Raw genomic sequence first — 24,786 nt, forward strand, 5'->3', positions numbered from 1 at the left:
TTCACTTTATGCATGAAGTACATAAAGAAGTACCAATTTAACTGCGCTTTCCATCATCTTTCCCCTCCCCACCCCCTTCAATTTCCACCCCCAGCTTCAGTACCCAGCCAGCAGTGTTGAACGCTTTGGGACTAATTTACTCCACTTTCCCCCAATTATAAAGAAAATAAACAAAACTATTACCAAAGAGAAATCTTGGACTTATATCATGATCACATATATAGTCTTGATGTCATGGGGAAGGGGAATTTTGAATGTTTTTCAATGTCTCCTAACACATTCAAAACTGCTTCTTTTTCTGCCTTTAACAAATATTGAAGTTGTCCTCAGCTAAAATAAAGATTTGACATTCACAATCCTGAGTAATCTGAGTCCTCAGTAATCTATGTACGCCTCAAAAATAACAATAAATGCCTATAAACTCTAGGTTCACAATAATCCTTGTACTTGATATAGCACCTATAATGTCAAAACATCTCAAGCTACTTCCAGGTAATTATTTTCAAAAATTATCAAAAGGCCAGTGTGGCAGCTAATGTTCATAGTGTAAGGTCCCACAAACAACCAATTTGTTTGGAGGAATGTTGGCCAGGACACCAGCAGAAACTTGTTTAGGCAGAATCTCAGGAGATCATTATCACCTATCTGAAAAGGAAAACAGAACCTCAGTTTAACATCTCATCCGAAGATAGCACCTCAACAATACATTGCTTCCTCAACTCTACATTTGAACGCCTAAATTATGAATCATGCTCCCCACTGAGCCAAACTGACACAAAACATATGTGCAGTATAAAATTAAAATAGCCTCTGAAGGCTCAATTGGTAAAGACACTGATCTCCTGCCCCCGACAGTGACCTCCTCCACCTCCAACCAACAGTGAGTGTTCCTTGGCTGCGATACTTACTGTCTGGTGACACATATGAATAGCCACTTGGTGAGGTAGTAGACATTGGAACTGTGCCCCAACAAGAGTCATCAACATCAGGAATGAAAGGGATTTATTTTCTAAAAGTTGAATCTCTGCTTACACTTTCTTGAATTTTACTGCATTTCAAAGTTCACCGTATTGCGTTAAGTAAATAGCTTATATTGTCTTTATTAAAAGACAGCATAGACTGAATTTACACTTTAGATTGAGGTTGGAAATTCCTTCTTTTTAATCTTTTTCCTTTCTTGGTTGTCCCTCACCGCTCTTGAGCAACAAGAAAAGAGAACTACCTTATCCCAGCTTTTAGACAACACAGCTCTGAAAGTGATTACTGGAGGCATGGAGAGGAACCCTAAATGATTCTCCTTCCATCCTTGTGGAGAGGTGCTTGCTTTTGACCAAAAATTCAGTTTGTGGAGGATCCTAACCACCAACCACCACTTAACAACATATTACTTCCATATGTACATTGCTGTCAGCCCATGTTTAAATTTATGCCTCTTCATCTTCTTGTGGGACTGCTGTTGCATTCCTACACCATGAATACTCATATACAAGAATACAGGTTTCCATTTGGTCCACCAAAAACATTGTATGCTCTCCATAGAGCAATAAGGATAGGCAAACACCTAGCAAGATTAGTTTTAAGCTTGAAAAGCAAGAGTTTAAGGAACTTAGTTTGGAAACTAAGACACTTTTAAAATAGAAGCTTAATTAAGCATTTGCTGATGATGCATCATTTTAGGAGAAAGATGTTAAAGAGTTTATGACGTTTTGCCATTATTAAATGACATACAATTTATACTTTGATTGTCCGACAAAGAGAGACATTAACCTTTAATAAGTCAGAAAACAGATGTTGGGTATTTAATCTGTCTCAAAAAGCTAAAAAAAAATAAACCAAGACAGGATAAATCAATTCCATAGAATTCCATAGAATCTACCATACTAAAATAGGGTATTCGACCCAGTAATCAGGTATTTATATTCCATAAGCCTCCTATTCTATTGGCTCCAAATTTGCATCGATATTTGTATGTTTCAGGAGCCTTAATTTTCTTTAGGTTAACTTAAGGAATTCAAATCAAGTCCACCTCAGAGGAATGTTTTCTGAATATCCATTTGAACTATGTTGACTGATTAATTCACATTGACTAGCTTAGTTACATCCTCACTACATTCCAGAGTTTTTGTAAGACATGACATATTGCTTCTAAAACTGTTTCTTTAACACTCTTCATTAGATTACTTACATTGGAGTCCTGTAGCTCAGTGGTTAGAGCACTCGCTTTGCAAGCGAGAGATCTGAGTTCAATTCCAGGCAGGGCGAAACCTTGGGCAAGTTTCCTTACTCCACACAGAGCCTAATAATAATCCCTCCAAAACAAAACAATAATAAATTGGTCATTTTCAATCTACGACTGTTTGTGGGACATTGCTGTGCGCAATTGGCTGCCGCGTTCGCCCACAAATATACAGTCAATTCACTTTACAGTCTATTCTGTGAAGCGCTTTGGGACGTCCTCCCGACGTGAAAAGCGCTATATCAAATGCAAGGATTATTATTATTATTATTATTATATTCTGTGAAGCGCTTTACATGTCTCAATGCTGTGATAAGGATCTATATCAATATCAAATGCAAGGAATGTTATTATTATTATTTCATTTAATGCTCTGAACATCTTCCACTAGTATAAATATTAGATGAACTAACCTGTAAATTCAAGTTTGTGTCTCCTTGTGTTTTTGAATATAAGGTTTGCTATCCATCTGGTGCTATTCCCAGTATATGAGTAACTCCTAAAAATATCAACCAGAGCATCACTAATTTCTCCTTCAATTCCTTAAGAATCTAGGATGAATTCCATCTGGACAAGGTGCCTTGTGGACACTTAATCAATCACATTTCTGCTTAACATATGCTTTACTAATTTCCACACTTGTTATGGATTCTTTAAGTACATTAATGTCCAGTTTACACCACTGGAAGTGATTTGTTATCCCTTCCAGCAATAGAGCATTAAGGAGAGAGAACCCTGATTTACAATTCCCACTCTTAAGTCACATTTGGTCAAGGGGATGGGGAGAGTTCTAGGCAATGCACAGAGATCCACTAACTAACTGCAAACACCAGTTTGATTTTTAATCTTATTAAAAAGAGCTGGTCATACACAAGGCTCTTTATTAACATTGACATCTCGCCTCGCAAGCGAGGGCCCTGGGTTCGATTCCCGGCAGGGCGAAACCTTGGGCAAGTTTCCTTACTCCGCAAGCCTGATAATAATACCTCAAGGAAATAAATAAAATAACAATTTGGTCACTCAATCCATGAGTGTTTGTGGGATACTGCTGTGCACAATTTGCTGCCGTGTTTCACCTACAAATATACATTCAATTAACTTTACAGTATATTCTGTGAAGTGCTTTGAGACATCTAGAAGATGGGAAAGCGTTATTATATCAATGCAAAGATTATTATTATTTATGATTATTAAAATTTACCCTTTAAATGTTCATATTGTGTAATCCATTGGACTGGCTAAGTATTTTTTAAGGGATCATTTTGCGAGGAGGCTGAATTGATTCATACTACCTTTATCCTGCAGTGAAGGGAATAAATTTCCTGGCAAAGCTAGCTTCTCAAAGTGTGTTCAGCATAGAGCACCAGTGGGCTTTGGTTCATGATACATTACCTCATACCCGATTTACACTGTTGTTCATATCAATTCAATGCCATTTTCTTGCTGAATCAAGACAATACGCAGTATGAACTAAACATGACTATCTGAGATCTGCATGCAGTATATGAGAGGAAAAAATCCAATGGCTATATCTGCCTTGCCTTACTATCTATAACAGTTATGCCTAATTATCCTCTAATGATGGAACCACCTGTTTCTTATGCCTTACATAGCCAAGCACATTCTTGGATTCGTTCTTACTACTAACTACAAATTATTTCTCTTAAACGTTTAGTAATTTGTTTCGCTAACCTCAGCCTTTTGCATGAACCTCAATCCTCATTACTCTTCCTCTCTTCACTTCCAAAATACGTCTGCGTTTTTATATTATTTTTGGCCTCCTTATATACCCTCTTAGTCTCTATCTGTTTGCTGAATGGAATATATTTTATCATGCCTTAAAATAGTATTTTTGATTCTATCTTTTGTTATCGCTTCCCAGTTTGTGTTGTAAAGCCTCTCTTTATTATCACGTCTTTAAACTATTCTCTTTTATGGTCTTACAGCTCCAATTTACTTTTGTAGGTTCGAGGCTGAACAACACTTTCAAATATAATTCTGCAATAATAAATGAAACACTGGTAGGTTAGGGGATATTCTATTATAAATTAGGATGTCAAGGATGCTAAGTACACTTTCTGCTCTTGTAGAATGTTGTGTCAGGAAGCAATATCTAATTTCCTTAATGAATAATGTCTTTTGTAATATTAAGCCTCTCTGGGTTTAAACACTTAAACACTTAACCTCTTGGAACTTGAAGACACATGGTTAGCAAAATATTTTGCTCTACTTCTCTCTTTATCGTCCTTGAACAGTTGTGCACCTTGTGCTGGACCTCAATAGTAGTTGCCAACAACTATTTGTTGCTCTTGTCTCGTTCCACACTGCTTCTACAATTATATTTTCTAAAGCACTTTGAGACATTTATTTTGTGTGAAAGTCACTATATAAGTGCAAGTTGTTATTATTTATTATGATCTGGATCAGTATATTTGACCCTTTTATCCTGACTGGTGTCTACCCTTTCTTCAATACTTACAACCTTTGTCCTGAGCATTCAACAACAACAACAAAATCACATTTGTACAGCGCCTTTCACGTTGGGAGGACGTCCCAAGGCGCTGGACAGACAGAGTTACGGATCCGAGCTGAGGGTCGGGGTGGGGGAGGGCAGGTGGGGAAGCAGGAAGATTGAAAGCACAGTCGAAGAGGAGGGTCTTGAGGTGGGTCTTGATGGTGGTGAGTGAGAGGGCAAGATGGAGGGACTGCGGGATGGAGTTCCAGAGTGGCAGAAGGCCCACCCGCCGATAGTGGGACGAGCAATGCGGGGGACGTGAAGCAGCTGGAGCCCGCTGAGCGGAGGGAGCGAACAGGTTGGTAGGGGTTAGGAGGTCGGAGAGGTAGGGAGGAGCAAAACCGTGGAGGGCTTTGAGGGTGAGGACCAAGATCTTGAACTGTATCCTCTGTGTGATGGGAAGCCAGTGAGGTTGGGCAAGGATGGGGAGTTCTGGATGATCTGCAGCCTGTGGAGGGAGGAGTTGGAGAGGCCGACAGGCAGTGAGTCTGTATAGTTGAGCCTTGATGTATGAAAGCGTGTATGAGGGTTTCGGCAGCCTGCATTGATTCAAGATTGAAGAGGATGGAATTTCCATTACAGCATAACAACAACAACAAGATTACATTTGTATAGCCGCCTTTCACGTCGGGAGGACGTCCCAAGGCGCAGACATAACAATGTTCAAGAAAAGTAAAGAGCATTCCAGACTGGAAATCAAAGGGTTTTTTAAGTAAATTGTTTAAATCTAATCTCAGTTTCAGAAGAAACTTACTACATGAAGCTGTTTGTAAGATACAGTGCAGCCTCAGACTATAACACGATCTAGGTGTCAGCCTGGCTCAGTTGGTAATATTCTTGCCTCAGAGTCAGAACATTGTCAATTCGAGCCCCATTTAGGAACTTTGAACTTCTCTAGGCTGAGGCTTCAATACATTGCTGCGGAAAAGCTGCATTGTTGGAGGTGCTGTCCAAATGAAACATTAAGCTGAGGTCCTATTTGCCTGTTTAGCTGAATATTAAGGATCCCATGGCACCACTTGAAAAGTCAATGGAGTTTTCCTAGTATCCTGGGCAACATCCCTCCAATAAAATTGGTTATTCATTTCATGGCTCTTTGTCAGTATTGCTGTGCGCCAATTGGCTACAGGAGAGTTAGATCATTCCTTTGGATGAGGCAGCATCTGTAATAATAATAATCCTTGTATTTGAAGCGCCTTTTCACGTCATTGAGACCTCTCAAAGCACTTCACAGAATATATTGTAAAGTGGATTGCATGTATTTTGTGGCGAAACTCAGCAGCCAATTGCGCACAGGAGTGTCCCACAAACAGTTGTGGATTGAGTGACCACATTTTTTTTGGAGGCATTATTACCCTCGGAAAACAATCCGCCAATCAACTAACAACCAGGTACCTACTTACTGCTAAGTAAGCACACACAATGGACTGAATGGTGTACATGTGTGATTTAAATTATCTGCTTTAAAAGCCCTCGAATATTTATTTCCTCCAGGCAACTCTAGCCTATGACTTCACAGCCAACTGCCCATCTTGTTTTCATTTGTAAACAAACACCCACTGTGATGACTTAAAATAAATCATGTTGAAACAAATCACTTGCAGATATCTTCCTGATGGAAGTGACACTTGGCTCCCATGGGTATCCTCTCCCAAACAAACACAGACTCAGTATTTTTCAAGAACTTTGTTTTAATGAAGCCAATTGTAATATTCCTTGCAGTTATTATAGCGCATCAGCACTTTGCCTTGTTTTTCTGTAAATGTTCAGTAAAACTCACATAAGTCTGATTGACTGCCACATTTCGCCCACAATATATATGGTGAATTCACTTTACAGTATATCCTGTGAAGCGTTTTGAACAGTCTGGAAGACGTGATAAGGCTCCATATCAAATGCAGGATTATTATTAGTAGTAAATATACTATATACTATATATCTGTATAAATTGTATAAATACCTAAATTGTACATTTGTCCAAGTCCCGTTCAACAGTTTATATTCTGCGCAAGCTTGACATAACTCATACTTTGCAGAAGTCGTAATAAGTGTATGATCCCAACTGATGCTACTTATGGGGTTTACTTGCAGTCCATCTGAAGGCGATGTGTGAGCTGGTTTTAAAGTCACCTAAAACAAGACATGTGCCAATGCACCAAATTATTTTTGTTTACTTGCGGATGCTGTTTAAGCAGATTTTGCTCAGTTATATCAGGATCCAAGTCTCACAGAAATCTCTGTGCACACAAGTATTTGTGTGGATCGTTCCCCTCTGTCCCTCGTTTTGACCCTTAGCCTCACAGGGGCAGCTTAACAGTGTGTTTGATGAACTGCCTTCAACGCTGTAACATGTTAAAATGCATCAGCCCTAATGCAAAACAGTTGCAAAGTAAAGTCTGACTGGTAATAAACGATTGCTCCAAGAGCACAAGGAGTCAGCGGTTTGGGGAAATTCCAGCGCATGAGGAGTAACTTTCTGCCGTCACACCTTCGCAGTATGAGGCGAGTGTGTGAGGGACATAAAAGGAAAGTCAATGAGAACCTCCAGTCACTTGTACCGCACAGGGAGGAACATCAGTAACTGCATCTCAGTGTGTGTCAGTGCTCGCTTTAACCTCCTCTCCAGCTCTCCTCCTCACACCTACCCTCGGATCTCAGATTGCAACTGTTTTAGAACCTATATTTTCGAATATATAGATATATATATATATCTATATATTCAATTCCAGAAGACATGAAGTGGAAAGTTGCTATATTTCTTTTCCGACTTCTCATTGAGGCAACTCCAAGTGTTTCAAACGATTCTCAACTTCAAGGTAAAATTTCTGCTGCTCCAGTGAGGCGCTGGGACAGCAGAAATCATTTTATTTGTTTCAAATTGTTTTGCCTTCTTCTTTCTTGCATTTAATGCATTAAAAGTGTGTTACTTAAATACATTGCTTTATGTTGCTGTAACTTCATTTGCATTAAATGTCTTAAAGTAACACTCTTTAATGCAGATGTAGTTTGCATGACAAATGGCAGCAATGTAAACATGCGTTAAAGAAACACATTCTTACTTAATACGTTATGTTAAAAATGTCACATTTAAATTAAATAATTCGAGTTTCAACCTCTCGCCATCTGAAGAAGTGAACTGATCAAAAAGATCCATTAACTCACACATAAAGTGTGATTAAATGACAAGTCAACTTCGCAGAATCATTGCATTGAATTCGTTTTCATCTGCGAAACATAAATCTTTCTTTCCAAACTGAAATAAACGCCTTGCACATTTAATGTAAAACAAAACGGAGAACTAGCTGAATTCCCACCTTTGCAAAAACGTTTTTAAATTTTAAACTTACCATTAAAATGTAGTCTTGCAGCATCAGTCTGTATTGCCTTGTGTTTCTGGTCAGATTTACTGTGATTAACGTGTGTTAAATGCAACATATTAATTTGATTTCTTATTGCCTATCAAAAGGTGTGTAAAAGTAGTGCTGTACCTTGGTCCATCGTGGGATGGATTCATTATATATTTTGCATCAGAGCCCTCTGAACTAGAGGCCATATACTGTAGTTTAAAATGAACCAACCTGTTTGGTGCAAGTCAGATTTGTGTGCTGAGGATGTTCTGTGACACTCCATATAACCAACCTCGCGACAGACAAACTATTAGACTTGTCCTATTATAAGAAACGTTAAATTGGCCGAATTATGTTGTGAGTGTTTGTTTATGTAGGAGAACTATCATGTAGTAAGTGTCTTGTTTTTAGTAACAAATTCATTTTGATGTCAATATGCATTTTATTGTTGTTTGCATATTGATGTAAACATGTTAAACATCTCATAATGAAACAGCTCATAACTAGATTGAATGCCTATTAGAACTCAGTATGGAGAATGGATGGTATATGTTTTCCATCTAATTGATTTGCCAACTGGTTACAATGCAAGGCTACTTTTTTAGGCATTTACTTCCAACAGTGTCTTACAGCACACAACGAGAACAAAATCGAAATGTTGGGGTCCTGGTAATAAAGTCAGGAAATATATTTTTGTTTCTCTTCATCAAATCCGCAAATTAGATATTGCATTGTGGTTACCCATAATTGGCCATGATTAGTTTAATATAGTAGTTTAATATAGCCTGATATATGATATAGTACTGTATTCAAATGTATTTCTTACAATAGTTTCTCGACAAACTTTTCAAAATGTTATGTTGTTCAAATTTAAAATGGCTTTTAAACAATGTCATTCGTTTTAAGTTTACAGGGACAGTCATGTCTTCTGGCAAGCAATAGTTCACATCTTCTGGCTTCAATGATTTCATTCTTGTAGGTTTTCATTCTTGGCTGCACTTTCTCCTTTGATCTCAAATGGCATTCCCACATTGCTTCCTAAAGTAGTCTTCAAGAACCTTGGTTTCCTCTTTCATTCCAAACAATTTTTTTTTCCCCCAGCAACTCGTAATTCTCTAAAAGTCTGTGTTTGTACAGGCGTTCGTCCCCTTTCTTTGTTGCAACCTTTTCTTTGTTGTTCAAATTCTACTTTGATCATTGGTCCTTCAGACTTTCCCGTCTTCTTTCTCTCAATCTTCAAATATGTTGTCTTGCACACTTTTCATCTCCTTTCCCCATTTCATTACTCCCTGTATCGGGTTGGTTCAGTTGCTAGCATTCTTGGCTTTAAGTCAGAAGGTTTTGGGTTCTAATCCTGTACCTCGGCATTATCATTTAGGTCATAATTATTTTTTGTCCCAAAATGTATTGCTTCAAATTCTCAATACTAAACATCAGGAGGATGTCCCAGGCCCTGAACAGTCCAGGATTTGCGCCAAAGATGGGATTGGGAGGGGGGTAGGGCAGAGGAAGGAAAGGTGTCTGAAAGTGCAGTCAAAGAGCAAGATCTTGAGGTGAACCTTGGAGGAGGCGAGTGAAGGGATGAGTCGAAGAGACTCCAGGATGGAGTTCCAGAGAGTGGGGGCAGACATACTGAAAGCCTAATTGCCAATGGTGTTATGGGGATCATACCCATTGAGTGGAGAGACCGATCAGATTGATAGGGGTTGAGTAGGTCGCAGAGGTAAGGTGGGGTGATAAATACCTGTCTTTGTTCATTGAAAGTTAATTGGTAAAAAAATGTTTTTACCTGAATTGAAATGCTAAAATTCAAATTAACAATTTTTTTTAAGTCCGTGAAATTGTCCCAGTTTCAGGGGTTCTTGTATTCTACAATAAATTCTGATTTACACCAAATTTCCCCATTATTTGTGTTAAAATCATTACCTCTCATTTTCTCCCAATTTCTGACGGAAAATAGACCCTTGTGAATAAAATACAATTGACAATTGTAATCATTCTTACAGCTAAATGTTTCTCTTCAACTTGGACTAGGACGAGAATGCTGGGATTTGCTTGCTACTGTGCAGGAACAGCCAATATAGTCTGTATTGTTTTGTATTGTTTGTGTAGGAAGCAGCTTGACGGGTCTTTTTCATTCTATGCATTTTATGTTCTTATGTAAGATTAAATATAAATTTGCCAATTTTCTTTCAGTCACTAACAAATGCATGGATTATTATTATGGAGCGAATGGTCTGCAGCACCCTACCTTAACCTCTGTTTTGCCCCTTCTTTGCCCATCCCCATATCACACCTGAAGACTTTCTCCTTCTGTCACCTCTCTCTTTCTAGCTTGGGTTCAAACCCACACGCCTGTTAAGTGCTCCAAGACACCACTTGCATGAAACGCACTATATAAATGCAAGTTGTTGTTGTAATAGATAATTTTGTAATGTAATGGATTTTTAATGTAATTTTTTTATTCTTTTTCAGTTCTAAATCTCCTATCTACAACAGAACACAGAGCCTATGTAGATCTGCTGCAACAAGCTCTCACTAATACACCAGCAGTAAATGAGGTCTTTATTTTAACAACATTTAAATTACAACCCAAAATTCTTACCACGATCTTCGGACTTTATTCTACCAGGGGCAATGTTAAATACTTTGAATTTTCAGTATTGGGTCGAATGAATAGAGGTAAGATTGTATTTTTATTCAACCTGTTGGATGCTTAACTGGTCCCAAAATTTCACCTAGTCTTAGCCATCAAGGCAGTTTTTATCTTAAAATTTAAGATGAAACAGAATTGTGTAAAAAAAAATTAAACTCAGTTTTAATTTGGAATCCATTTTCTTTAAGAACTGTCCTAAATTGGCTGAATTGTTTCCAAATTTATTTTGAATTTTCCACAATTTTCACCATCATGAATTTTAAGGCAAAATAGTCTTAAAGGTTCACCTACAAAAAACAGTCAATTGCACTTCACTGTGAAGTGCTTTAACTGACGTTAAAGGGTTATATCTAATGCAAAATGCAACAATTATCAACACTGAGTGGAATTTTGGGGCTAACATTTTTGTATACTAAAAAAGTGTTTATTGCATTTTTTGTCATTTATTTTAAAGTAGTGCAAGTAGTTCATCTCAATAGATCCCTCTCCAGCTGAGAGGGTTGACCAGTCTGGGTGTGGACTTCTCCACAGCCACAGTCAGTTAAAGGGTGTCCTGCAAACAGAATTTAAGTAGTGTGAACTGGATACTCTTGCTTTTCCTCCATTTCCCTGAGGTGCAATGTCTCAATGTTGCATGTGCTTCATCTGGCAGGTGAATAAGAACCCATGAAATCCAACCAATTTAGGGAAGCAATCCAAGTCCAGAATTTTTGTTGGACCACAGAATTTTAGAGAACTATTCTATTCACTCCTACTGCCTAGACACTTCTAGGTAAAGAAGTTACACATTTGTTACTAATTTTGACAGGTTTTGAATGTGTCGTTATTAATAGTTGAATGTATTCTCAACAATTTTTAAGCAATAAATCTTCTGACAGTATAACAATCGATTGATTTGTTAGCTCTGAACAGTTAGCTCTGAACAGTTAGCTCTGAACATGCAGATGTCAACTTGGCTCAGTGGGTAGCACTCTTGCCACTGAGTCAGAAGGTTGTGGTTTCAAGCCCTATTTTGGGACTTTGAGATTTCTAATGTAGGCTAACTCTCCAATGCAGTACCAGGGGTGGACAGCATAGTCAGAGGTGTTGTCCTTCAGATGAAATGTTAAAGAGAGGTCCCATTTGCCTGTTCAGGGTATGTTAAAAATCCCAAGAAACTATTCGAAAAGAGAAGTGATTTTATCTGATGTCAATTCGACAATCCCAAAGATAAAATTAATCACTGGTGTGTGCAAATTGGCTGCCATGTTTGCCTGCGGACAGTCACTACACTTTACAATAAATCTTGTGAGACATTTTGAAATGTTTCGACATTGTAGTAAAGTGCTAAGTCAAATACAAGGATTCTTATTATATAGCCTGCATCACATAAATTCACGTGTTTGATTAAAAAATGGCACATTCATTTTAGTTTACTGTCCTGTCACTTGTGTGAAACAATGATTCTCATTTTGGTACATAAAGTACTATATAACTTGAAGCACTCTGAGACGCTACCCCTCGTGAAGGGCGCAATATAATGCAAGTTGTTGTTATTGTATTAATTACACCAATCATTATCAGAGCAAATGTTAATTTATTAACTCTTCATCTGAGCAGGCCATACAATATTATTCATTTACATATGAATACAACTAAGTATCAATATTCAACCATAGTAAAGGAAGGTAGTCTATCATAACAATATAATACAATACAAAATTACATTTGTAAAGCGCCTTTCACGGCGGGAGTATGTCCCAAGATGCTGAACAGTTAGAGATTAGGACCCGAGCGGGGAGAGGGGTGTTGGGATCAGGGAGGGTGGAGGGCAGAGAGGGTAGGAGGGTGACCGAAAGCACGGTCGAAGAGGAGAGTCTTGAGGTGTGCCTTGAAGGAAGCAAGGGAGGGAGGGAGGCAAAGAGAATGTGGGATGGAGTTCCAAAGGGTGGGGGCAGAGAGGCTGAAGGCCCAACTGCCGATGGTAGGGTAGGCTGGGCGGGGGAGATAATAATAATAATAATAATAATAATATGGAGATGGAGCAGGCTGGAGCCTGCTGAACGGAGGGAGCAGACAGGTTGATAAGGAATCAGCAGATCAGAGAGGTAGGTGGGGTAAGACCATCAAGGGCCTTGAAAGTGATGACAAGGACTTTCAACTCAATCCTCTGAGGGACGGGGAGCCAGTGGAGCTGGGCGAGGGTGGGTTTGATGGGGTTATGGAGCCTGGTGCAGGAGAGGGCATGAGCTGCAGAGTTTTGGATGATCTGCAGCTTGTTGAGGGAAGAATTGGGAAGGCCGTCAAGCAGGGAGTTGGCATAATCGAGCCTGGAAGTAATGAAGGCATGTATGAGGGTATTGAAAGAATAATAATAATCCTTGCATTTGATATAGCGTTTTATCACATTTTCAAGACGTCTCAAAGTGGTTCACAGAGTAAACTGTAAAGCTATTTGACTGTATATCTTGTGGCCAAAATAGGGCAGCCAGTTGCACACAGCGGTGTCCCACAAACAGTCATGGATTGAAGTGACCAATTTATTATTATTAGTTTTTTTAATTATTATCCCCGGAAAAGTGATCCACCAATCGACTAACAACCAGATTCCTACTTACTGCTAGGTAAATCGAGGCATGTAGAGTAAAGAAACTTGCCCAGTGTTTTGCCGTGCTGGGAATTGAACCCAGATCCTCTCGCTTGTGAGGTGAGTGCTCTAATCACTAAGCTACAGGCTCCCACCTTTGCCAATCCACATATGCCAATATCATATGCCAATCTCTAAAAATAGCAATCTTTTCATTACATCTTCCTGTAGCTCAGTGGTTAGAGCATTTGACTTGCAATCGAGAGGATCTAGGTTCGATTCCTGGGCAGGGCAAAACCTTAGGCAAGTTTCCTTACTCCACACGCCTCTATTTACCTAGCAGTAAGTAGGGACCCGGTTGCTAGTCGATTGGTGGATCACTTTTCTGGGGGTAATAATTCCTTCAAAAAAATAATAATAATGAATTGGTCACTTCAATCCACGACTGTTTGTGGGACACTGCTGTGCACAATTGGTTGCTCCGTTTTGCCCACAAAATATACAGTCAAATCACTTTACAGTATATTCTGTGAAGTGCTTTGAGACGTCTCAAAGACATGTTAAGCTGCTATATCAAATTCAAGGATTATTTTTATCTTTATAATGTCACACACACCAATGCCATTATAACACCCCCAGCACTGGTAGTATCAATGTTCATTCACAAAAACACACATCATTACACTTTATAGTATATCCTGTGAAGTGCTTTGACATGTTCTTCCGATGTGAAAGGTGATATACTAAATGTAAGGATTATTATTGGTTCTCTTGGTTTCATAAGAAAATCTAATCTTTCTTCCATCCCTTCCATGACGGGACAACATGATCTGATAGGTCTGAGATTATCCATACAAATTATCATAAATTTAGCCCTTGTGTTTTGGGGTAGTGAAGGCCCTATTAGTTGTCTTTCATTCAGTTATAAAGTCTGGGCTGCTGCTTGTTAAACACTTTGCCACAATTGTGTAACATGTTGTCAAGTAGTGTAAGATTTGAATACCAGGCCCATTTAAATCAGCTTCTTATAATAGATACAACAACAACAACTTGCATTTATATAGTGCCCTTCACTTGGATAACCGTCTAAAGTGAAGAAATAGAGGTGACATTTTATTTCTTCCCATCTTTTGGAGCCATTCCTCTCCTCAGCCTCCTGTTACATATTGTTACCGAACAGTTTTACTCCTCTTCGCATTCCTCAATTGTCCTGCTCAAACTGTTCAAATTATAGCAGCCAGAACCTCAATGGAATCTCAGAGTAACAAGTTGTCAAACCTAACATTGATGCACTGGTTCCTGTGGATGTGTTAGTTACTGCTGATAGCAGGACTGGCACTAGCACGGATGCTGTTATATGAACACAGCACAATTTTTTTTATTAAGAAAGCTTGTGAGGAGCCACGGGATACCATCAAGGTTGAAAAGAATATCATAGAATTATAATAGAATTATACAGCACAGAAAGAGGCCATTCGGACCATCGTGTCTGTGGCGGCTCTTTGAAAAGTGCTATATAATTCAATCCCACTCCCCCGCTCTCACCCCATAGCCCTCATTTCCCTCCAGCCGGTATTCCTGAAAATCCAAAATGCCGTAAGTATAGGAGGTTTCCAATTTTTAGTCACAAGTGTGAACACAATTGTCCTTTGCAATTTATTATTCAATGATTCATTTAATAGAACCTAGGAGAATATCATGTACTAAAAAAAATACGATATTGGCTTTTAATTGGAAAAACAGAACCAGTGATTAAAATTAATGAAAACATTCTTTAATTTCTAATAATAACCTTTGAATTTGATATAGTGCCTTCTCCAACCTCCCCTTCCTGTCCAAGGTCCTTGAAAGAGTTGTCGCCTCCCAGCTCCGCTCTTTCCTCTCCACCCATTCATTATTCGAACCCCTTCAGTCGGGTTTCCGTGCTGCCCATAGCACAGAAACTGCCCTGGTCAAGGTCACCAATGACATCCTGACCATCTGCAACCAGGGCTCCCTCTGCCTCCTCGTTCTCCTCGACCTATCGGCAGCATTCGATACGGTCAACCACGCTATCCTCCTCCACCGCTTGTCCTCCCACCTCAACCTTCAAGGCCCTGTCCTTGAGTGGTTTAGGTCGTACCTCTCCCACCGTCTTCATTTTGTTTCCACAAACGGCTTTTCCTCCGGCCCCCGCACTGTCTCGTGCGGTATCCCTCAGGGCTCTGTCCTCGGTCCCCTCCTCTTCACCCTCTATGTGCTCCCCCTCGGTGACATCATCCGCAGACATAGGGTTAACTTCCACATGTATGCGGATGACACCCAACTCTACCTTTCCTCCTCTACCTTCAACTCTACGACTACCGATGTCCTGACAGCTGCCTGTCTGACATCGAGTCCTGGACGAGAGACAACTTTCTTCAGCTCAATGTGCGCAAAACTGAGGCCCTCCTGATTGGCTCACGTCAGCGCCTCCGCACCTCAGGCGCTGACAGCATCAGCATCCAAGGCTGCACTCTCCACCTCTCAAAGTCAGTCAGGAACCTTGGTGTTCTGTTCGACCCTGAGCTGTCTCTCCCTCATATCTGCGCCACAACTGGCACCACCTTCCATCACCTCCGAAACATCGCCAGACTACGGCACTACCTCACCCCTCACGCTGCTGAAACTCTGGTCCACGCCTTTATCACCTCAAGGCTGGACTATGGGAACTCTCTCCTCGTCGGCCTTCCCGGCACCTCCCTCCACAAGCTGCAGGTCATTCAGAACTCTGCAGCTCGTGTACTGTCCCGCACCAGGCTTCGGGACCACATCACTCCCACCCTCGCTCACCTCCACTGGCTCCCCATCCCCCAGAGGATCGAATTCAAGATCCTCATCCTCACCTACAAGGCCATTCACAGCCTTGCTCCCTCCTACCTCTCTGACCTACTATCCCCCTACCTACCTGCCCGTACCCTCCGTTCCTCTGGCTCTGGTCTGCTCCACATCCCCCGCCCCAACCGCCCTACCATCGGTGGTCGGGCCTTCAGCCTCTCAACACCTAGGCTCTGGAACTCTAGCCCCAGTGCCTTCGCCTTGCTTCCTCCCTTTCCTCTTTCAAGGCCGGTCTCAAGACTTTTCTCTTTGACCGTGCCTTCAGCTCCCCTCTCAACTCTCTACCCCCTCCTCACCCCCTCCCTTCCCTCCCCCTGACCATTTCCCCCCTGCTCGGGTCCTGATCCAACTGTACAGCGCCTTGGGACATCCTCCCGACGTGAAAGGCGCTCTATAAATGGAATCTTGTTGTTATTCTGTCATTGAAACATTTCAAAGAATTTTGAAGGATTTACTGTAAAATGTAGTGACGATATTTGTGGGCGAACGTGACAATCAATTTGCACAGAGCAACATCCCTCAAACAGCCAATGTAGTGAATGACCAACTTTATTGTTGGGATTGTTGTCACAATCCCCTTCTCCTTCTCTTTTTGAATAGTGCAACTGAAAAGGTTCAGATGGGACCTCTGTTTAACATCTCATTCAAAGGATAGCCTTTCTGACAGTGTCTCTCAAGCATTGCATTGGAGTGTCATACTCTTAGTATAGACTAACTACTCCCAACGATAGAGTTTCAATACAAAATAATTTAGATTAGATTGAAATTCCGATGTTTCGAGTAGCCCCTTTGGTGATGTATGATTGTGATGGAGCAATCCCAACAGCCCCTGACATTGGCAAAGGCATTACACCAGAATTTTAGTCCAAACATTTGTTGCCCATGGGAGATACCATTGGTTTCATTAATTATGGTTTCATTATGCCCTCTGGGATGCTACCTTGTGTGAAAGGCGCTATATTGATGCAAGTTGTTGTTATTAATTATGTTCCTTCCAGTGGAAACTTGTCATTCTCGGTCTCTTCTCAAACCATCTTAATTGATACAGTTGCTCCAATGACATATGTTATGGGTGAACTATGAAATATCATGACGTAGAATCATCAGAATTGGTGCTGTCAAACTGCAAGTTATTTCTTCATGCAAATCAAGACCTACTATGTTCCTTCTGCTATATTATTTGTATTGGGTGCTTATGTTCTTTTGAATGTTAATGTTCTTTTATTTACAGCCAGTCTTCGTTACTTAAAGAATGATGGTAGACTGCACGTGACCACCTTCAGCAATGTCCAGCTGGCTGACGGGAAGCGCCATGCCGTTCTACTACAGATAAAGGGCCTGCAGCATGGACCGATCGCAGCTGAGCTCTATGTGGACTGCACACAAGTTAGCTCTGCTCGCAATTTGCCACCGTTATTCACAAACATGCCACAGACTGCAAACTCCATTGAAATCCGAACAATCCAGAGACGAGCACAGGCACGTATACAAACTCTTATTTAATTTGAGCAGCTTTCACTTATTTGGGAGGGGGTGTGGGGTGGGTGGGTGGAGGAGGTGATCATTTTCATTTCAATACATTTTTGAACAAGCTGGTAATAATTCAAAAGGGAACATACGAACAGGATTAAGCTATCTACATTGTTGAACCAGCCTTGCTGTTTTATTAGATCAAGGCAGATATTTTAATCTAATTTCACTAATTCAGTGGTTCTCAAACAATTTTGTTGGGGTTGTGGGCTCACTGTGGCTGCACAAAATTATGTGGGTGGCGGCATTTGAAAATTGCTGCTAATTCCCCTCAGTACATTTGCCAAGTATCTATCTATTTTCCTTTTATGCATCCCAATAAATTTCACATCTGTGGTAAAGGATGTGTGAAAATGAGAATAACAGAAATGGTGTAAGTAATGTATCGCTGGTGGGTTCAGGGAACATCATAATCTACAAAAGTGAAACTCAGGCCATTTGAAGCTTGAAATAAAAATATTTTCAGTGTAATCATTTTTACCTCTCACATTTCCATAATATACATGTCAGCATTATATGAAATGTTAAATATTAACTGTGATTTTTTATTACCACCTGTGGAAGCTGTTTCCTCTTGGCATCAACAGCAGCTCCTCCCCCACTGACTGTGGCCAACATCTGGTCCATTCATTTGATACGAGATGATATTCTCAGTGAAAGATTACATTTTCTGGGATCGCTGCAGGATCATTAGAATTAACTGTGCTTTGGAGTACCATAAAATAACAGTGTAACAAAAACAGAAACTCTGGAAACAATAAGTCAATTGTCACCTGAAAACAACAGATAGGCCATTATTTGGGGCAATAGACCTTCATCAGAAGGTTGCCAATGAAAGATTATAGCCCAAATAATTCTCTGAAACATTTTTGGAAAAAGCCAATAATATGATGATGAAGATAATAATAATCTTAATCCTTGCATTTGATATAGCATTTTATCATGTCATTCCAATGTCTCAGAGAGCTTCACAGGATTTAATTGTACAACAACAACAACAACAACTTGGATTTATATAGTGCCCTCCACGCCGGACGGCGTCTCAGAGCATTTTACAGTAACGGATTACAGAGAGAGGGGGAGGAAGATGACCAAAGCTCCGGTCGAAAAGAAAGGTCTTCAGCAGAGACCTGAAAATAGGAAGGGAGGGAGTGAGACGAAAGAAATGAGGAAGGCAGTTCCAGAGCCTTGGGGCATAGCGGCTGAAGGCACGACCGCCGAGGGTGGAGCGGAGGACTCGGGGGACGAGGAGGAGGCCAGACCCAGAGGAACGAAGGCAACGGGTACTGTTTTGAGGAGAGAGGAGGTCAGAGAGGTAGGAGGGTGCAGAGGAGTGCAGGGACTTGAATAGAAGGGTGAGGATCTTGAAATCGATCCTCTCTGGGATAGGCAGCCAGTGCAGTCTGGCAAGGACTGGGGTAATTGGGGAGCAGAGTTTTGTGCAGGTGAGAATGCGGGCGGCAGAGTTTTGAATGATTTGGATTTTACGGATGGTAGTGGATGGGAGACCGGTCAGGAGGGCGTTGGAGTAGTCCACCCAAGGCATGGACCAGGGTTTCAGCGGCTTTTGGGGAGAGGTATTGGCGGATACGGGCGATGCGTTGGAGGTGGTAGAAGGCGGTGCTGGTAAAATTGTAAAATGTTGACTGTGTATTTGGAGATGAATGCCACAGCTAATTTGCCCATGGCAGTGTCCCACAAACAGCCATGAAGGGAATTACCAATTTCAACTGGAGGCTTCTTGGCCAGGACATTGGGAGAAACTTCCTTCACTTTTCAAGTAGCCCCATGAGATCTTTCATGAGATCTGTTCATCTGAACAGGCAGATGGTCCATTAGTATCAATACTATGTTCTGCCTGCCCGAAATGTTAGTCCTTTTTGTCTCAAATCTTGATTGATCTTCTGTGGATGTCCAGGATTCTGTTTGGGTTAAGATTTACAGGGTTTCCAGTTTTTCCATTTTATTTCTAATACTACTCCTGAACATATTAGAACATAAAAACATAAGAATTTGTTAGGCGAAAGAAGACCAAGATCCATCTAGTTCACCTTCCACCATCCTGGCAGTAACTTCACATGTCGTGTCCCAAACTACATAACTCACACGGGGGGCGGCGGCAGGACAGCGCGGGGAGGAGCCTGGGCCTACCTACCCAGGTACTTAAGCTCGACGAGGCAGGGAGTGCAGCTAGGGGGTGTGGGGCTGAGAGGGAACAGGTGGGGCGGAGCGGTGGAACCGCTCAGGAGTGTGCGCACGCAACAACAACAACAACAAAAAAAAACCCTGCGCCCCCCCACCCCCAGCGCTCAGAGCCCACCATGGTCCTGTTGGGTTGGCTGCCCCAGCCCCAGCCTACGGGATAATGCCATCAACCTGACCGCTCGCTCCTGGTCCCCGCGTGCGCACTATGGCTGCCGCTTTGACCCGAGCCCCCTCACCCTCTCCCTCCCTCCCCCCTCCTCTCTATCCCCAAACCCTCCCCTCTCTGCATCTCTCCCGCTCTGTCCTCCTCTTTCTCTGTCCCTCTCGCCTTCTATCCCCACTTGACCCTCCTACAACCTCCCTCTGTTCCAGCCTGGGAATCCTCCGCCGGGCTCACCGTGGCACTCGGCGTTGGCTGTCCAGCAGCAGCCACACTGACTGCCCCATTCCCCACCACACTCGCCAGCCACCCTGGACACAGACCCGGGGAGCCACCCTCTCCTCCCTTATCCGCATTTCCCCCACCCCTGCCTCACAACCTGGACCCCCCTCCCCCCGCACACACGCTTCTGTCAACCGCTCCATCCACATCGGACTACAAAACGTCCACTCCCTCTGTAACAAGGCCCTGGTCATCAACGATCTCATCCTTGATGAGAGCATTGACATCATGGCCTTAACAGAAACCTGGCTCACCCCAGGCGACACCTTCCCCCTCACAGAGGCCACACCACCCGGCTACACCTCCCACCACATCCCTCGCCCCAACCGCCGTGGCGGTGGTGTTGCCCTTATCTCAAGGACACCACTTGCCCTATCCCCCTACTCCTCTGGCTCTTTCCCCTCTTTTGAGCACCTCACCCTCTCCCACCCCTCCTTCCTCTCACTTAAAATCCTCCTCCTCTACCGGCCCCCTAAAACCTCTCCCACCTTCATCTCCGATATTTCGACACTTCTTACATCTCTCTGCCTCTGCTCTGATCGCCTCATCATCCTGGGCGACTTTAACCTGCACTTCACCCCCTCCTGCTCCATCTCCTCAGACTTCTCTTCCCTGCTCTCCTCGCTCAACCTCTCCCTCCACATCAACTCCCCCACTCACAGTCACGGCCACCCACTCGACTTGGTGATCACCCGGGGCCTCAGTGTCTCGGATGTCACTATCACCGACAAGGCCGTCTCCGACCACCACTTCATCTCCTTCACCACCTCCACCCCCCTCCCCACCTCCACCAGACCCACCACCATCTTCTACCGCCCCTGGAAGAAGTTAACCCCACAATCCCTAACCGCTGCCTTGGAGTCCTCTGAACTCCTCTCCCTCTGGCCTTCAACCCTCACTGACCCCACTTCTGCTCTCACCCTCCTCCACAACACCCTCTCCTCCACATTTGACTCTCTTGCCCCCATCACCTCCCGTACTGTCTCCTACTCTCGCTCCTTCCCCTGGTTCACCACCCACCTCCGCTCACTGAAGTGCCAGGTGCGGGCCGCTGAACGCACCTGCATCAAATCTGGCCTAACGGTCCACCGACAAATCTGGCTGGACCTCCTCAAAATCTACCGCTCCACTCTAGCCTCGGCCAAGTCGTCCTTCTACTCCAGGATAATCCTGGAGGCGAAGAACAACCCCAGGCTACTGTTTTCTACCACATCCCGACTCCTCCGTCCCCCCCGCCACCCCGCGCAGGTCATCTCCTCCAACCTTCACTGCGAGGAGATGCTGGATTTCCTTGAATCCAAAATCAAGGGAATTCGCTCCGCGGTCACTTCCCCTCCAACATCCACCCACCACCCACCCCTTCCCTCCCACACTCCGACTCCTACCCATCCTCCCCTACACACTTCGTACCCGTTTCCCCACCCTCTGTCACCAAACTCATCCTATCCCTGAAACCCACCACCTGCTCCCTTGACCCCATCCCCACTCCACTCCTTATCTCCCAGCTCCACCTCCTTGCCCCACATATCACAGACATCGTCAACCTGTCCCTCTCCTCTGGCTCTGTTCCCATTCCCTTAAAAACTGCCACCATCACTCCCACCTTGAAAAAACCCTCCCTTGATGCGTCGCAGCTATCAAGCTACCGGCCCATCTCCAACCTCCCCTTCCTGTCCAAGGTCTTGGAACGAGTTGTCGCCTCCCAGCTGCGCTCTTTCCTCTCCACCCATTCATTATTCGAACCCCTTCAGTCGGGTTTCCGTGCTGCCCATAGCACAGAAACTGCCCTGGTCAAGGTCACCAATGACATCCTGACCATCTGTGACCAGGGCTCCCTCTGCCTCCTCGTCCTCCTCGACCTATCGGCAGCATTCGATACGGTCGACCACGCTATCCTCCTCCACCGCTTGTCCTCCCACCTCAACCTTCAAGGCCCTGTCCTTGAGTGGTTTAGGTCGTACCTCTCCCACCGTCTTCACTTTGTCTCCACGAACGGCTTTTCCTCCGCCCCCGCACTGTCTCGTGCAGTGTCCCTCAGGGCTCTGTCCTCGGTCCCCTCCTCTTCACCCTCTATATGCTCCCCCTTGGTGACATCATCCGCAGACATGGGGTTAACTTCCACATGTATGCGGATGACACCCAACTCTACCTTTCCTCCTCTACCCTCAACTCCACGACCACCGATGTCCTGACAGCTGCCTGTCCGACATCGAGTCCTGGACGAGAGACAACTTTCTTCAGCTCAACGTGCGCAAAACTGAGGCCCTCCTGATTGGCTCACGTCAGCGCCTCCGCACCTCAGGCGCTGACAGCATCAGCATCCAAGGCTGCACTCTCCACCTCTCAAAGCCAGTCAGGAACCTCGGGGTTCTGTTCGACCCTGAGCTGTCCTTTCTCCCTCATATCCGCGCCATAACTGGCACCGCCTTCCATCACCTCCGGAACATCGCCAGACTACGGCACTACCTCACCCCTCACGCTGCTGAAACTCTGGTCCACGCCTTTATCACCTCAAGGCTGGACTATGGGAACTCTCTCCTCGTTCTGAATTTAGTCCCCTCGAATCGCAGGCCGTGTCCTTTGTGTCCCTATATTAGATAAGAGGCTTCCATCCATGGACTGGCTGACTGTAGAATGTAAGATAGCTAGGATTCAGTGTCAATCCTTCCTTTCTTCCCTTCAGCAAAATAAGGAAAAGGAAAGCTGTTGGGAATCAATCATAACCCAGCTTGCACACTCTCATCTAATTATTCCATATTTTACCATTACTGGACAAGTCATTGGTTAGGACTCTGGACCTTGAATAGCATATTCTGTGTTACACTGAATAAACTCTTGTCTACTGTCTTGTTCTGATCAAGTGGCCCATTTTCTTCTTAAGGTGCTATATTAAGGTGGTGTCAGCTTTGCTCACTCGGAATCAGAAAGTTGTGTGATCAAGCCACCCATGAGGAATTGAGTTTATATTCTAGTCTGGCTCTCCAAAACAGTAATAATAATAATAATCCTTGCATTTGATATAGCACCTTTTCACGTCACAGAATAGAGTGTAAAATGAATTGACTGTAATATTTTGTGGGAGTACTGCATTGTCAGAGGTGGCATCATTCAGATGAATAAATTGAGGTCCTGTTTGTTCAGCTGCTGTTGAAAATCCCATTACACTATCAGAAAGATTGGAGTTTCTCCTGCTGTCTTGGCTAACAATCTTCCAGATTATTTGATGATTCATTGTGCGGCTATATATGTGACTTAATAGCCACAAATGGCTGCTGCATTTGTCTACAAAGACAGTAACTGCACTTGCCATTATTTGTGAAATGCTTTCATACATTCCACCATCACAAGGTAGTGAAAAAAGTTCTGTCTTCTGTATTTTAGGATTATAATAAATAATAATAATCCTTGCACTTGATATAGCGCTTTTCACATCTTTGAGATGTCTCAAAACGCTTCACAGAATATATTGTAAAGTGAGTTGACTGTATATTTGTGGGCGAAACGTGGCAGCCAATTGCGCACAGCAGTATCCCACAAACAGTCATGGATTGAAATGACCAATTTATTTATTTTTCTTGAGGGATTATTATCAGGCATGTGGAGTAAAGAAACTTGCCCAAGGTTTCACCCTGCCGGGAATCGAACCCAGGTCTCTCGCTTGAGAGTGCTCTAACCACTAAGCTACAACACTCCACAATTATCATGAATGTGACTTGATTGCAAGACTTCAAGGCTCCATCTGCCTGTTCAGGTGGACGTTAAAGATCCTATACCACCATTCGAAAAGAGAAAAGAGTTTCTCCAGGTATCCTGGCCAACAATCCCCCAGATAAAATTGGTTGTTCAATTCATGACTCATTGTGGGATATTGCTGTGCACAAATTATCTGCCACAGTTGCCTACAAAATACACTTTTTAGTAGATCCTGTGAAACACTCTGAGACGTCCTCACTATGTGAAAGATGTTATATCAGATGTACAGATTACTGTATTACTTTTTATTGTCTGAGGTACGTTCAGATGCTATACAGCAGAAAGTGCAGTGTTCCCACATGGGCGGTAATTCTGAGTAATTACAACTGGAAATGTGTCTACAGGAACTTAATACCTGAAAGTCGGAAACTTACCCCCAATGTTTTTTTTAATAGGTCATAAATAATGGTCTGAGATATGAATAGCTATTCCACCTACTATTTCCAGATGATACTTTGGGATTAGAAACATATGAATCGAAAGTGTTGAACGTTACTCATTTGTGGCACATGCAAGTTGTTTGGGTGACCCAAACCATGTTTGCAAAGCTCGAGAGGATTATTGGTATCACATGGGACCTCAGCTTAAGCCCCATTTTGCTGAAAGTACACAAGCAACGCAGTTCATGGCAGTGCTGAAAGTGTCAGTACTGTGTCACCTTTCAACAGCTGTGCATCGAT

General features: G+C 42.8%; 1 protein-coding gene across 1 annotated transcript in view; it reads left to right on the forward strand.

Moving 5' to 3' along the window:
* Positions 1-7,465: 7,465 nt before the first annotated feature.
* The window catches only part of LOC103177771 (thrombospondin-4), a 53,959-nt gene continuing 36,638 nt past the window's right edge, over positions 7,466-24,786 (forward strand). The window contains exons 1-3 of the mRNA XM_007892090.2: positions 7,466-7,567; positions 10,574-10,780; positions 17,408-17,655. Coding sequence (XP_007890281.1) covers positions 7,486-7,567; positions 10,574-10,780; positions 17,408-17,655 — 537 coding nt within the window. The 5' untranslated portion in view covers positions 7,466-7,485. The remainder of the gene's footprint in view (positions 7,568-10,573; positions 10,781-17,407; positions 17,656-24,786) is intronic.

This window comes from Callorhinchus milii, unplaced genomic scaffold (genome assembly GCF_018977255.1).
Source record: "Callorhinchus milii isolate IMCB2004 unplaced genomic scaffold, IMCB_Cmil_1.0 Scaffold1, whole genome shotgun sequence".
NCBI lineage: Eukaryota > Metazoa > Chordata > Chondrichthyes > Chimaeriformes > Callorhinchidae > Callorhinchus > Callorhinchus milii.